The sequence below is a fragment of the Barbatula barbatula genome (genome assembly GCF_947034865.1).
Source record: "Barbatula barbatula genome assembly, chromosome: 3".
In the NCBI taxonomy this organism is placed as follows: Eukaryota; Metazoa; Chordata; class Actinopteri; order Cypriniformes; family Nemacheilidae; genus Barbatula; species Barbatula barbatula.
This window is the reverse complement of record NC_136764.1, coordinates 4,253,512-4,268,724: the sequence shown is the minus strand read 5'-3', so window position 1 is coordinate 4,268,724 and position 15,213 is coordinate 4,253,512. Positions and strand designations below refer to the sequence as shown.

The following is a 15,213-nucleotide window of genomic DNA, read 5'->3' as shown; positions in this document are numbered from 1 at the left end:
AAGGGAATGTCATGGGAAATGAGGCGAGTACAACCTAGATCGGTCTCATGACCTGAAAATACCACCTTATATTTCTGCACCAGAGCTCTAACCTGAGCCTGTTCGGATTTTGACAAGACCGATAAATCAAGAGACTCCATCTGTTGAGACAAGGAGGGACTCACCTGCACACTATGGGACTGGACAGTGGCAATTACTGGCTTTACCTCAACAACTCCTGTTGGCAAACTGACTACATACACCTCCCTAAGGTTACCCACCACCGTTGTAGGGCGAAGCATCACATCCACTGTGCCGACATTCACTACCGGCACGTAGACAGTCCCCTGAATTACTCTTACCAGAGCAGGTGATGCTAAAAGCCCGGCTGGAAGACCTGACTCAGGGGGCTCAAATAAAACCGTACTGCCAAAATATTGGGCTGAACAGGTTGCTGCCACTAGCTTAATGGTGCCACCTGGTATGCGGCACACCCCACGTCCACGCACCCGTACACACCCTACTTGATCTAAGCGCTCTCTAGCACTTACTTGTTGACAATATTGCAGTGCACTCGACACGCTTGGTAATTGTGTAACTACAGGTAGGTCAAAGAGGGAGGTGCCATGCTGCCCGAAAAGCTCCTTGTAACACCGGCCCAGGATGTTCATCCCCAGTACCCCAGGGACATCCACACTCATGCCTCCAGGAGGATCTTTAACAACCAGGACACCACAACCAACAACAAGCCTACCACAAATCTCCACGTCTAGCTCCAAATATCCTATGTACGGGATAGTAAGCCCATTGGCTGCTCGAAGTTGTAGCCACTGACAATTTAGAAGACGATCCTGACCCCATGGTTCAAAATTGTGTTGAAAGCAACTTTCAGTGATTGTTGTTACCATGGAACCAGTATCCACTAAGCAGGACACTAAGACACCCCCCATAAGAGCAACCACATGCGGACAAGAGGAGATTAAAAGGGGACCTGAACTACATACCCTTTCCCTACTTGAGTCAATTACTTCCCCACCCAGGCGATGACTCTGCAACCTGGTGGGAACTAGTTTTCCGATGGCCGGGAGGGACGTTGCCATCTATTCTCAGCTGTAGCGGGACCTGCCACCGGCTGGGAGGGATTTGGGAGATTTCGTTGCCCGTCACACTCACGAGCAAAGTGGCCTGGTCTTTGACACCGCCTACATATAACTGAGCCAGAGCGAGGGGAACGACTACGCGCATGTGATGGTTGGAGACGGGCAAAGGTTTGGGTAAGGTGATTCAACTGCTGCTGTTGCTGTCGTAGTATTTCCCTCAACTCACCAAACTCGGACTGCTGCGCCGACCCGGCGGTTTCAACTGGTGCCCCACCACGTACCCCATATTGCATACCATACGCTAGTGGGACCCTGCCGACTACGCCACTATGTGGCGGGTGACGCGAGGGCAATAAGGGGGTTCAAAGTTTTACCATGGATAAGATTGTACCATTCACACTCCGACTACGCCACGATGGGAATTTCACCCAAAGACTTAGAATAAACCCCAACGAAAGGCACACACAGGTTTGTATCACTCAGTGTCAGAGACATGGGTCATCGTACAAAAATATATTTTATTGACAATATTTAAAATGACAGTATAAGAAGGATATGAGGGACTTTGCTCAGGTGTGGAACACTACAAGGGTTAGATCCAGGTCCAGGCAGGGACGAGGGCACAGAGGCAGAGAGTCGTGGTGTACCACCCACAGATGCAGGACCACTGCACGTCACTGTGCACACACACACACGCACGCATACAAACAAACACTCAGGTGTTAATACCAAGCACTACACACGGTGAGAAAGATACCATCACCCCGATAAGAATCCTCTGCCCCTGGTGCTCAGGCCCTGCTAACACACACAAAAAGGGATACATCAAATACAGAAAACCCTTTGGTAGATGGGCGGATCATTCAGGCTTAAAGAGAAGATCTAAATAACCAATATGGTATTATAACTAATACATTGAAATAGACCGTTGTTTGAGACTAAACCCCAATGTCGATGGCGACAAAATATATAAAGAAATCAATAAAGAAACAACGCAAACTTCAGACAAAATTATTAATCAAACAAACCAGTCCAGCATTTTGAAACAAAATAGGGTTAAAGAAATAAACTTTTCAAAAAAGATAATTAGATTTCCAAAACAAAATAGCGAACATTTAACTTTAGAAACAAAATTAAATACAAATGAAAAAGAAAACAAAATAAATTGGAATGGGAGAAAGCAAAGAGTGCAGTTTTGATTTTAGCACAATCCTTGTAGCCAAGAGCAGTCCAACGAAACAAAATGCTAGAAATCAGTTGACGGTTAACCGTTGGAACAGGACCGGAATAGAAACAGGACAGCACTGCGGCCGTAAATGAACACGGAGCACCCCGACTTGAAAACAGTTATTGCCCTTTACGGACCTATAAACAACATGAGATTGTTACTCTACTAGATAACTTCTTAACTGAATACCTACATATAAAACTAATACATACCTATCAAAGAAAATGAACGTAACTTTCTCTGGAGGGGAACTCAGGTTTGCACAACTGAGAAAGGGTAGGGATTAGGACACCTTAAATACAAACTGGCACTTCAAAACATGCCTTTCATACAATGGAGCACGATTAGCAAGAGATTAGCAACGTCTCCCTACCTTCAGTATCCACATCCAGTACATGTAAACAATAGCGATAGTAATGGGCTTGCACAGCGGTAGACCAAAGCACGCTCTCCAAAACAAAGCGGTGTCTCTAAAAGGCATATTAAAAGAACGCACTTCACATAAAGTGCACTACATGAGCTAAAAACAACTAGTAGCGCTTTCTTACCGGCTCGGGTGCTCGCATCCGGTTTCCAGGAAGCAGTGACGAAAGCGCGTTAACGACGCAGCGATTCCAACGTGACGCCTGACAAGCGGTAAATGCTTTGTTATTTTATAGCCCAAACGCGCAGGTGATAGGCTAGAATGGCCATCAATTACGAAGATGAAACACAGAAACGCCCTTCCTGCCACATATTCATAAGCGCAGTTTGATTTAAACGCTATACCGTATAGCGTTTAAATCAAACTGCGCTTATGAATACATATATAAAAGCGTGCATACACGTATAGTATACGGTGACTCATATCCTCGCTCCAGCGTTACACTCGCTCTGTTTGGTTTCATTACAGTGTGCTCCTTAGCACTGGGAGCTCTCTCTGCTGTCCATAAGGTGCCTCTGCGCACCAGCCATTTCAAACCCATCCTCCAGTATTTGGGCCACGCCTTCTAATTTGCATACACTCCTCAATCCTCAAATGCCCAATCCTTAATCCCCAAAACCTCAAACCTAAATGGCTAAATGATTAAATGCCCAATCCTAAATATCAAATGCCCAATCCTAAATATCAAATGCCCAATCCTAAATACCAAATACATTTTTGACTTGGACTTTTAGTTTCAAATTTAGACTTTTAGTTTTAGACTTTAAATTTACAATCTGACCAGTTAATCCCCCCCATAAACAACAAATGTAATGAAACACATAAAATGCTCTCATCATAAACAGAAAACTAATTTACTTACTAAATAAGCCTTTCAATGCCCTTCATACCAGAACTACTTCTGTCTTTAAATCATTTCACAATAAGATCCTTGTTCATTACTAAATGCTACGCTGCTTGTGAAAAGAAACCAAAAGCAAAAGTATTTTTATTGTTTTCTACATAAAATCATCCTACAGAATATTGGAGACTTTTAGCAAACAGTAAACAGACTGACAGATACAAATCCTTTAAAGTTGCTGTATTTAGTTTATTGTTGTGAGTCTATTGACCTGCACTACTGTTGTTAACATGAACACGTGTCTGCTGCTCTTCATGCGGCGTGTCTTTGGTGGAGAGAAGCAGCGCACGCGGATCAGAAAAGGTTCACCTCTGACCCCGCTGTCTGCACTTGGGTTCTCTACGATATCCTGAAACATAGAAATGAGATCAGAAGTGATCATTAAAGATCCATCTGTTAATGCTTTGACTGTTATTCATCTCTGTGGCAAGTGCAGCGTTATTCACATCAGAAAGATCCATCATGCAGTCAGAAAACAGTCATAAGTGTCTTACTAACATTGTGACTCACTGTTATCTTGTTATTTCTCTTTCAGTCTGAGTCGCTGTTATCTGACAGAGAAAAGTTGTTCATCACTGGCGTCAGTTCTCACATCAAACTCCCCGAATCTGACAGAACTGAACCTGAGCAACAATAATCTGAAGGATTCAGGAGTGAAGCTGCTCTCTGGTGGACTGAAGAATACAAACTGTAAACTGAAGACATTAAAGTAAGAAAATCCTTAAAGCAATAAAGTTAAACATGTGTATGTATTATGTAAATGAAGGTCTTCATAAGTTTATCCGAATCATCTTTATATGTAAGAGACTTAACAGTGACTGTCAGTCAATGACTCTCTGTTGATTCAGATTCATACAGAATTATCACCAAACTGAGATCATTTTAATAACTAACTTCAATATATTAAACTATTCATGATATTAATATAAACTGACTGTGATTTACAATCATATCATTTATTACATATCTTGTTAAAAGCGACATAATTTGATACATTTGATGAATAATAAATATATTTAACAATTAATTATTGTCTAAATGTTATTGTCATTATTTCATTTATGTTTCTTCTCTCTTCAGTCTGTATAACTGCAGTATTGGATCTGAAGGTTTTGTTGCTCTGACTTCAGCTCTGAGATCAAACCCCTCACATCTGACACAACTGGATCTGAGCTTTAATAATCCAGAAGATTCAGGAGTGAAGCTTCTCTCTGATCTACTGAAGGATCCACAATGTCAACTACAGACACTACTGTGAGTTATTTATTATTTTTTAACCCATTTTATTTCTATAAACTATTACCACACTGTAGGGTTTGGCTCAAACTAGTTGACACGAATGCTCTGGCACTTCATTTAAAGCTTGATGTCGACTAGTCGCGGGTCATGTGGGCTAATAAATATATTGACGTTGTTCTAAAGTCGTAGGGCGTCACAAACAAACTCGACACATGTTTCTGTTGTTTCATCTATTAGTGCTCATAACACTTTCAGGGGGCTGTGCCCACACCCATCAAATCTTGTTGCAAAACATTTCTGAGCTCTTATTTTATTTATTAATGATGTCATCGACTATTCGACACGACTTTTATCACAGTATAGTCGACCTAAAAAAATCTAAAGTCGTTCAACCGCTAACACACTGTTAAAAAATACAAGTTGAGAAATCTATAATATTTAACGCAACATACTGTAGGAAACACTTTTAAGTTTACTCAACATTGGGACGAGAGTTTTGCAAAACTCAGTTTTCTCAGTGAAGTCACACATGTATTTCAACACAAACACGATGACAATACAATGGGGACACATTTCTTTTCAAAATATCATCTTTTGTGAGAATAAATTCATACAGGTTTGGAATGACACAAGGTGTAAATTATTTTTTTTGGGTGACCAGTTGTTATAAACCTGAATACATTTCTTTGTTGTGCTGAACACAAATAAACACGAGAGTTTGTAACTCAGCCGTTGTGGGTCACCATTGACTCCCATAGTAGTCTTTTCATTTTTGGGTGAACTGTTCCTTTAGAGTCATTTTAGGATTAGTGTGTTTTGTACTCACACTTGTGTTAATGTTGGTGTGGTTGCACTTCTTGTATTGTGTTCTCTCTCTCAGATTCATTTAATATGATTTGTAAGTATAAAGTCATTGTGACATGATGTTGATAATGACTGAGATGAGTGAATATTAATATCATATCTGATGTTTCTCCTCAATGTTTTACAGTATTGAGCCTCAACTGAAACAATCACATGAAGAGTGAAAGGATTCCCTTCATTCAGTAAAGATCATCTGAGCCTTTTTCTCTCTGAAGACTGTGACATCACCGCTGACGGCTGTGAAGAGCTAAAAAGTGTCTTATTTATCATTATTTCCATTTGTATAACATTCTGATCTCATATTCTGAATCATCCTGTATCTCTGAGCTCCTGAAGTCTGACGTGTGTGGGGTCACAATACATTATTATATTAATTTAATTTAATAAAGAATGAACTTAAAATAAAATGAAAGATGTCATTAAAATGAAATGAATGCTCGTGTAACTCATTGGAGTTTGGCTTTGCTGCCCTTTTATTTCACAGCGAGACATCGGCGAGGGTCAGAAAACGTGACCGCTGATTTTCTCTCTGGCTTACCATGCGAGAGTTTGGGGAAGATGTGAAGATTTCACAGGACCCTCAGTAATTTGTTGGTTAAGATTATATTTAGTTTACATGTTTGTGTGGTTAATTTATTGGAAATGTTTTCTGTTCTTTTTCTAGTCTAAGGTGCACATACGACACCAGTCATTTTCATCTCTTTACTTTATTTAGAAGTTGTATTCATTCTCAAACCTTTGTCTTTGGGTTCATGGCTGCATCATGGGTCTTGGGGGTCTAAGAGGGTGTGCGGCCTTTCTGTTTATCCAATGATTATGGGTAATGTAGGCTTGGTTCATTTATTATGTGTGTAGGGGGGTTATTCTTATGTTTTATGTAATTGTTTTATTATTGTTCTTGGTTTGGGTATTGGTTTTACTTATTGTGAGGTAAAATAATTTACTTTGATGTAAAATCATTTACTTTGACGTAAAATCATGTACTAAGTAAAACTTGTTTGTTAATTATGGTTTAGTTGTTCATGTATATGAATTTCAGTTGTCACCCATGTATTTAAATTGGTTTGATCCTCTGGGTAGAAAAGGCTGTCTCTCTCTCTCTGTGTTTTGGGAGTTCTGGGGCCGTCCGTGAGGAGGTTCAGCTATGATAAATAACTTATGTCAAACTTATAATAAAGAAGTTCTTGTATACAAGCAATGTCTCCTGCGTTTCTGGTCATGTCCGCACATTACGGTGGGGAAAACTGCACATAATTGTTAGCATATAATGTGCAAAGGATTGATTGATAATATAAATAAAGATGAATACCCACATATAACAAAAACACTTTTGGTGGTGTGGAATGATCTCCACTGTGTGCAGTCGCTCTTCATAGTGAAATCGTTTATCACCAGAGTCGAGATGTTTTAATAAAATAAAAACAAACTTTTAGTCTTGTATTGAATCATCTGAAGGTCCGCCGCACAAGTGCAGAATAACATCACCCAAACGTGCAGTAATATCAACAGATTTCACGAGGAATCTCGCTGTTTTGTTGCGCCTTTGTTTGGGGCGCATGTGCACGTGGCTCTTCAGATCATTACCTGTGCAAGAGTGAGATCACATTAGAGATCATGAGCTGAGAGGAGAACATGTGTTTCGTCTTTACTTTCATGCATATGACATCATTACACAATATTTCTTTAGGATATTAATCAGTTCTACCAACTTTCTGTTTCATGATGAGTATGGTGAAAGCACGTGGACAAGTTATTGATACTAACAGAGTCATGAACGGTTAATGTTGTCAACTGCTGCTGTATTTCAGGGAGAGTATATGTGTTTAAAAGAGAAAGAGTCACATGTTAACTTCTCTGTTTGAAGAACACACAGAAATGATTTGTTTCTGCAAGACTTCTGAAGTGTGAACTTTATATACTGTCATCTGAGAGTTTAAAGGAATCATGAGATTAAATGTTACTTGAAGAAACTGAATGTCTGATTTTCTCAGAAACTATATTGAATAGCACAGTGCTGGTAAAGCATGTGTACAGTAAACATTGTGTCAGATAGACAGGTCATAAATAAGGGATAATCCACGGCTAGCCGGGCACTAAAGGACTGTAATGCTTCACCTCAGGTGCATTAAGATCACGAACACCAAGTTCATAACAAGTTAAAGCTTTTATTGATGTTTTCCCGGTGGGCGGCTTTTAAATGTGGGTCGGAAAACAAACGGACGGAAGTCCAGGGCTGCTGCTTTAAGTCCAAGTCCATACTTGTGAGGAAGAATTACCGAGGGTGATCGGGGAATTAGCGTGAGCCTCAATCCGTCAGCCACCGGCTCGCGGACCGTTCACGCCCCGCCTCGCTCGTCTGACCATCCCGGAAAAGTCTCGGACACGGGGCATGACGATGATGAAATGTCGCTTGCAGCATCGGAGGGCGACCTCTTGGCATCCGACTCCGACGATTCCTTGGAGCTTCCTCCTCCGGGGGGTCGAGCTCAGGATGAAGCGGACGTCGAGATGTCAACCATGCTTTCCCGGGCCGCTGCGAGTATTAGGCTGCAGTGCACCGCACCGCCTCTTCCCCAACGCTCGCGGTTGGATACGTGGTACCTTGGGGCCGGCCGTGACTCTAAGCCACGGTCGGCACCGGTACCATTCTTCCCGAAAAGTGCATGAGGAGCTCAGTCGGACCTGGAACACCCCTTTCTCGGCGCGTGCACGTCAGACTAGCTCGGTCGCACTGACTTCCCTCGATGACGGGGCAGCTAAGGGCTATGTCGACATCCCTCAGGTGGAATGTGCAGTCGCGGTGCACATGTGCCCGCAGACAGCTGCCACCTGGTGAGATCGACCAAGGCTCCCTTCCAAGGCTTGTACGTTTTCGGCATCGCTGGTGTCGAAGGCTTACAACTTTGCGGGTCAAGCTGCCTCGGCTCTTCACGCCATGGCCATCCTGCAGGTCCATCAGGCCAAGGCGTTGAAAGAGTTGCACGAGGGAAAGTCGCAAGTTGAACCTTGCGCAGATGCGGGACGCTGAGAAGGTTCGCTTTCTCGACGATCCCATCGCGCAGGGTGGGCTGTTTGGTGATACGGTCGAGAACTTCTCTCAGCAGTTTTCGACTGTAAAGAAGCAGACGGAGGCGATTAAACATATCCTGCCCAGCCGCGACCCGGCCGCCTATCGTCCGTCGAGGTCCCGCGCGGCGTCTGCTCCCCAGCAGCCCCGCCCCCCTCCGACTCAGACTCCGGCTCCAGCGCCCCCTGCACAGGCGGCCTCCCGGAGAAGGACGTCGAAGAGGAGAGCACCATCCCGTCACCAACCTCTGCGGAAGCAGAAGCGTTCCTGACGGGGTGAACCCAGGGAGATCGAGTTCACCAGGCCCGACCCAAGCAACTACATCGCTAGAGGGTCGGACTGGGACGGTGCCTGCCCCGTCCCAGCAACACCAGCCGGGCCCTTTCCAGGGCCTGGTGCCCACATTCTCACAAAAAGAGATTTCTCTCTCCCTGGGTCTTTCTCACAGCCGCTCTCACCCTCCGCAGGACGGTGCTCGGCAACCCCACGTTGTGTTCCGGCGAGACACACGGTTGGGTGTAACTCTCAGTGGCCACCAGCACCCTCAGTCAGACGGTGCGGTGGTCCGCGATATCGCCCGGCAGGCACCTCGGCAGAGCCGCTCTCCTCCCCGGGGTCCCCCCCACGGCGAGGGAGCCGTACTGCCAGCCATCGAACCACCCCCCACGAGGGCAATGAATCAGATCGAACCTTTGGTCCCCCTGTCTCGGTCCCTGGGAGCCTGGTTGGCTCTTCCCAGACCAGCACGGTGGCTAGAGCGAACGATCCGTCTCGGCTATGCGATTCAGTTCGCCAAGCGCCCACCCAAGTTTCGGGGCATCCTCTTCACCTCAGTCGGAGGGGTAGATGCTCCCGTGCTTCGGGCCGAGGTTGCTACCCTTCTGGCGAAGGGGGCGATCGAGCTCGTCCCTCTGGCCGAGATGTACTCCGGGTTTTACAGCCCGTATTTCATTGTCCCCAAGAAAAGTGGCGGGTTGCGCCCCATCTTGGACCTGCGTACCCTGAACAAGCACCTACACAAGCTGCCGTTCAGGATGCTAACGCAGAAGCGCATTCTGACGTCCGTCAGGCGTCAGGATTGGTTCATGGCAATCGACCTGAAGGACGCGTACTTCCATGTGTCCATCCTCCCTCGTCACCGGCCGTTCCTACGGTTCGCTTTCGAGGGACAGGCATATCAGTATCGCGTCCTCCCATTTGGTCTGTCCCTGTCTCCTCGAGTCTTTACGAAGGTCGTGGAGGCCGCCCTCACTCCCCTCAGGGAGCAGGGGGTGCGCATACTCAACTATCTCGACGACTGGCTCATCTTGGCGCACTCGCGAGATCTGTTGTGTACACACAGGGACCTGGTGCTCCGGCACCTAGACCATTTGGGGTTGCAGGTCAACCGAGAGAAGAGCAAGTTCTCCCCTGTGCAGAGCATCCTCTTTCTCGGTATGGAACTCGACTCTGTCTCCATGACTGCACGTCTTTCTTCCGAGCATGCCCAGTCGGTGCTGACCTGCCTGAGGAGCTTCAGGCAGCAGCCAGCGGTCCCGCTGAAACTTTTTCAGAGGCTCCTGGGACACATGGCGTCCTCGGCGGGGGTGGTCCCCCTCGGGTTGATGCACATGAGACCGCTACAGCACTGGCTACAGAGCAGAGTTCCTTGGAGTGCGTGGCACACCGGCAACAGGCGCGTCGCGATCACGCCCTTCTGCCGTCGCACCCTAACCCCATGGTCTTTAATGACCTTTCTGCGGACAGGGGTCCCTCTTGGGCAGGTTTCGAGGCGCGTCGTGGTGACGACAGACGCCTCCCTGCAGGGTTGGGGTGCTGTGTGCAACGGGCACGCAGTGTCGGTCTCTGGACGGGCCCCCGCCTGCGCTGGCATATCAATCGCCTAGAGTTGTTGGCGGTGCTGCTTGCACTGAGGAGGTTCCTTCCCCTCGTGCAGGACAAGCACGTGCTGGTCCGGTCGGACAGCACGACTGCCGTGGCATATATCAACCGACAGGGTGGTATTCGTTCACGGCAGCTATCGCAACTCGCCCGACGCCTCCTCCTGTGGAGCCAGCAGGTGACGAAGTCTCTGTTAGCCACTCACATCCCGGGCGACCTGAACCAGACAGCCGATGCGCTCTCTCGTCAGTCGATGCCCCGCGGAGAGTGGCGGCTCCACCCCCGCGCAGTCCAGCTCATTTGGGTGCAGTTCGGGCAGGCACAGGTGGACCTGTTCGCCTCCCTGGACACCACCCATTGCCCGCTTTGGTACTCCCTGACCGAGGCCCCCCTCGGCACGGATGCCTTGGCGCACAAGCGGAAGTACGCCTTCCCCCCAGTGAGCCTCATTGCACACGTTATGTGCAAAGTCAGGGAAGAGGAGCATCAAGTGCTACTAGTTGCGCCTTACTGGCCCAACCGGACTTGGTTCTCGGAGCTAATGCTCCTGACGACAACTCCCCCCTGGCCGATTCCCCTGACGAAGGACCTTCTTTCTCAGGGGAAAGGCGCGTTGTGGCATCCGAGACCAAACCTCTGGAACCTCCATGTCTGGCTCCTGGACGGGACGAGGAGATCCTGAGTGGTCTACCCCCAGCGGTGGTGGAAACCATTGTTCAGGCTAGGGCCGCGGCCACGAGGCGGTTATACGCATTTAAGTGGCGCCTCTTCTCGTCCTGGTGTTCTTCTCGTGGAGAAGACCCACGGATATGCTCGATCGGGAGCGTGCTGTCCTTCCTGCAGTCGAGACTCGAGAACAATCTCTCCCCTTCCACGCTGAAAGTGTATGTAGCCGCAATTGCCGCTCATCACGAACCAGTTAGTGGGAAGTCTCTGAGGGTTCCTGAGGGGCGCGAGAAGGCTGAATCCGGCCCGTCCGCGCTCCGTTCCCTCTTGGGACCTCAATGTGGTCCTGGCGGGCCTCCAGAGGCCCCCCTTCGAGCCCCTCGGAGATGCCGCTCTTTCTCATCTCTCGATGAAGACGGCTCTCCTAGTGGCGCTCGCTTCCATCAAGAGGGTAGGGGATCTACAAGCATTTTTTTGTGGCCACGGATTGCCTAGAGTTCGGGCCTGGTCAATCTCACGTTATCCTGAGACCCCGGCCTGGCTACGTGCCCAAAGTTCCCACCACTCCCTTTCGGGACCAGGTGGTGAACCTGCAGGCGCTCCCTTCTGGGGAGGAAGACCCAACCCCTTCCGTTTTGTGTCCAGTACGTGCGCTGCGCCTCTACTTGGGCCGCACGCAGAGCTTCAGGAGCTCTGAGCAGCTTTTTGTCTGTTTTGGAGGTCAGCACAAGGGGAGGGCTGTCTCCAAACAGAGGTTGGCGCACTGGATCGTGGACGCCATCACTATGGCTTACCGATCACAGGATCTCCCGTGCCCGCTTGGTTTTGCTAACGTGACGTAGGCTACAGCTGATTCGGTTTCGGTTCGGTTTTTAGCGCTTAGTTCGCCAAAGCTCCGTCAACAAGACACGATAAGCATGATTATGCAGGTTACCAGGTAAGAAAACATTTTAAGGGTTTAGAGTTGATTGACAAAAATACAGGACAAGTTTCATCCCATATTGATTCAGGAACAACGTTTCTCCCATTGCATGACAATCCCTTATAAACCGCATGAGTCCTAAACTTAAAGTGTGTCTGTACTTATATGCATCTATGAGGATATAGCTAAATATAGTTGAATATCATGACAATCGACTGTTTCATATGCCTTTATTATTACAATAATGATCCAAATTATGTTTCTGTCTAACTGTTTCAGCTGTGTGAGGCTTATGTTTTAGGCTATATAAAATTAACCTTATATATATAAAACAAACCAAAGTAAGCAACTTATAACTTGCTTTTGTTTAAGGCATTTGTAACGACTATAGTAAGCTATAGATATCTATGGCATAAATGTGTTGGAATTGGAATGCATTATTTTGTCAGGTCATGTGACAGAAGTAGGCCTGTCATGTTGTGGAGGTGGCAGGGTCCCAGGTGAGGTCAAACAATGTCATTTATGTGTTGTGCATTATGTTAAAGTTGCACTGTTTTAGAGATCTATGAAACACTCAGTCATACATTTGTTTGAACAATGTGGCATAAATACTTATGTTATAAAAAGGTAGCTAGTTGTATTTTTTGTGTATTTCTACAGAAACTGATCCTGCTGTAGACACTTATAGACCTTTTAACAATGAGAGTGACAGCAATGAAAGATAGTGTAGAAAGCAATTTCATATTAAAAGTATTATAAGCATTGTTCAATGATTATATTGTTTGAGTAAATCAAGTAAACGGCCCTAAACTTTAGTGACAATGCGGCTCTGCAGACCAATTTGATGTCCCCACCAATGTCAAAACAATAAGATCATAATTTCCATCCAAAATATTGAAGTAAATGTCTGTGTACCGCCAGACATTGAGCAGCACATAAATGTCTCTTATTCACACTCTTGTTATTTATTAATCAATTACTCTTCTTACATAAATGATTTTATAAAACAGTGATGAAATATTTATTTTAGAGTCTTAGACCTTTCCATTGATATATAATATTTGTCACAATAAGAAAATAATTCACATGCATAATATTGAGCCTCGTGTTAAAGACAACCTTTAGTTTCATGTGTTCAGATTGTCATGTGTATGTGCGCCACCTTGTGGCCATTTTCAGTATTGAAGTTTGCTCAGTGTTGAGATTTAGATCTCATTCATCTCACAGCAGTATTTTGTCTATGGACTAAACTAATGGACTAGTTTCGGTTCACAACGCGAACAAACTTTGCTTGGAGAAATAAAAACCTGTAAGTTTATTTACTATCTGTAAGCGTTCATATGATGTGTTAATATAATATTGATTCTTTAATAAATATAAAATCATTTTAACACCTAAATAAAACGTGTCACAAAAGTTACCTTTTGGTCTAATTCAGTGTTTATTGTTAACACACATGATATTTAAGTTTTACACTATTATAAAAAACATCAAGCACTTTATTATTTTTTTTAAGTTTTAAAAACATTTAATTTTAGTTGCATATTTTTTAATATAGGTTGTGGTTTCACGTTGTAAATTTTGTTTGTGTTTTCTGGGTCCAGATCAAGTTAGTCCTCAACTCTGCACCGCGCACCTGCGACACTATACGGAAGTTGCGTCATCAGTGACGTGGCACTTGAGGATTCGGTACAATACAGATGAAACAACAAAGACACAATGACTTTTATAAACACTTGAGACCTTTTAAAAATCTAAAAATGTTATAACTTATTTTTACATTTATTAATTTGGCGGACGCTTTTATCCAAAGCGACTTACAAGTGGTTTTTTACAGTGTCACATTACTGCAGAGCAATCAGGGGTAAAGTGTCTTTGCTCAAGGGCCCTTCAGTCATGACCTGCTGACACTGAGATTCAAACCTTCTGATCACAAGCCCAACGCTCTAACCACTAGGCCACAGCTGACATTTTAAACATTTTACCTTCACAATGTAATACACTATAGATTACTTGTTACTGTCATTTAAAACTCATTAGTTATATTACAATATTACCGTCTTTGACTTGTAATGCGTTACACTTACTCTTGAGTTACTTTTATTAAAAATGTAGTATCCTGGAGTAACCACTAGGTGTCATTGTATTACAAGTGTTGTGTTCCACACTAAAAGAAGATGTGCTATGCGGAAGGCTTGGAATGTTTATGTCTGTTGCTGTAACTGTTGCAAACAGAAAGTAAAGTATTGAATTCAATTCAATTCATGTAGTAGTCTGATTTATATGGAAGATACTACAAAAATAATCACAAAAGTATGACGACCCTTCTGAAAGAAAACCACAACAGAAATGATACTGGTATCCATTAAACTCCACTGGAACCCTTAGGTTATATTAGTAGCTTTTGTAGTCTGTTTTGGACATTATCTGAGTTTGATTTAATGGTCTCATCAACAGAACCCAACACAGACCAGAAGCTGGTCATTTACTCACAGATGACCACCTGATCAAACACAGAAAGTCTCTTTCCTTCTTCAACCACAAGAAAAACAGTTAAAAAGAATAGCATCCACGTGAGCACTTGAAATAGAAGAGACAGTCTTTTCCACAAAAACACACAGTGACACAGATTCACTCAAAACAAAACTGTTACCAGTTCAGAAAGTATGAAGAAGGTTTATTCAAAAAGACAGAAAACACTGCTGATGTCCAAAAATGAATTATAGAAGAAATATAGAAGCCAAGAACAATTATTCCCTGAAGGCAAAGGCTGAAGTAATCAAAATAGGAAGAAAAATACTGTCAATGAAGAATTTCAAAGAATTCGCAATGCCGTTTGCATCCACACAGCGGCGCTAATGTGTCAGAAATGGAAAGCGATGAAGTCTTTCTCTTCCCCTTCTCTCCGTATCTTTCCTCCTGAGTGTCTCTAGCTCCTCCCC

At 44.7% G+C, this 15,213-nt stretch overlaps 2 protein-coding genes across 3 annotated transcripts in view; both read left to right on the top strand.

The window, feature by feature from the left end:
• Nucleotides 1-6,928, top strand: part of LOC306891765 (NLR family CARD domain-containing protein 3-like) — a 29,580-nt gene extending 22,652 nt beyond the window's left edge. The window contains exons 10-12 of one of the 2 annotated variants that reach the window (XM_079452282.1): nucleotides 4,168-4,341; nucleotides 4,713-4,886; nucleotides 5,863-6,928. In XM_079452282.1, the coding sequence (XP_079308408.1) occupies nucleotides 4,168-4,341; nucleotides 4,713-4,886; nucleotides 5,863-5,899 (385 nt within the window). In that variant the 3' untranslated portion in view covers nucleotides 5,900-6,928. The remainder of the gene's footprint in view (nucleotides 1-4,167; nucleotides 4,342-4,712; nucleotides 4,887-5,862) is intronic. The other variant, XM_079452283.1, reaches the window with a different exon arrangement.
• The window catches only part of LOC306891788 (uncharacterized protein), a 213,279-nt gene that overhangs the window by 26,883 nt on the left and 171,183 nt on the right, over nucleotides 1-15,213 (top strand). The window lies entirely within an intron of this gene.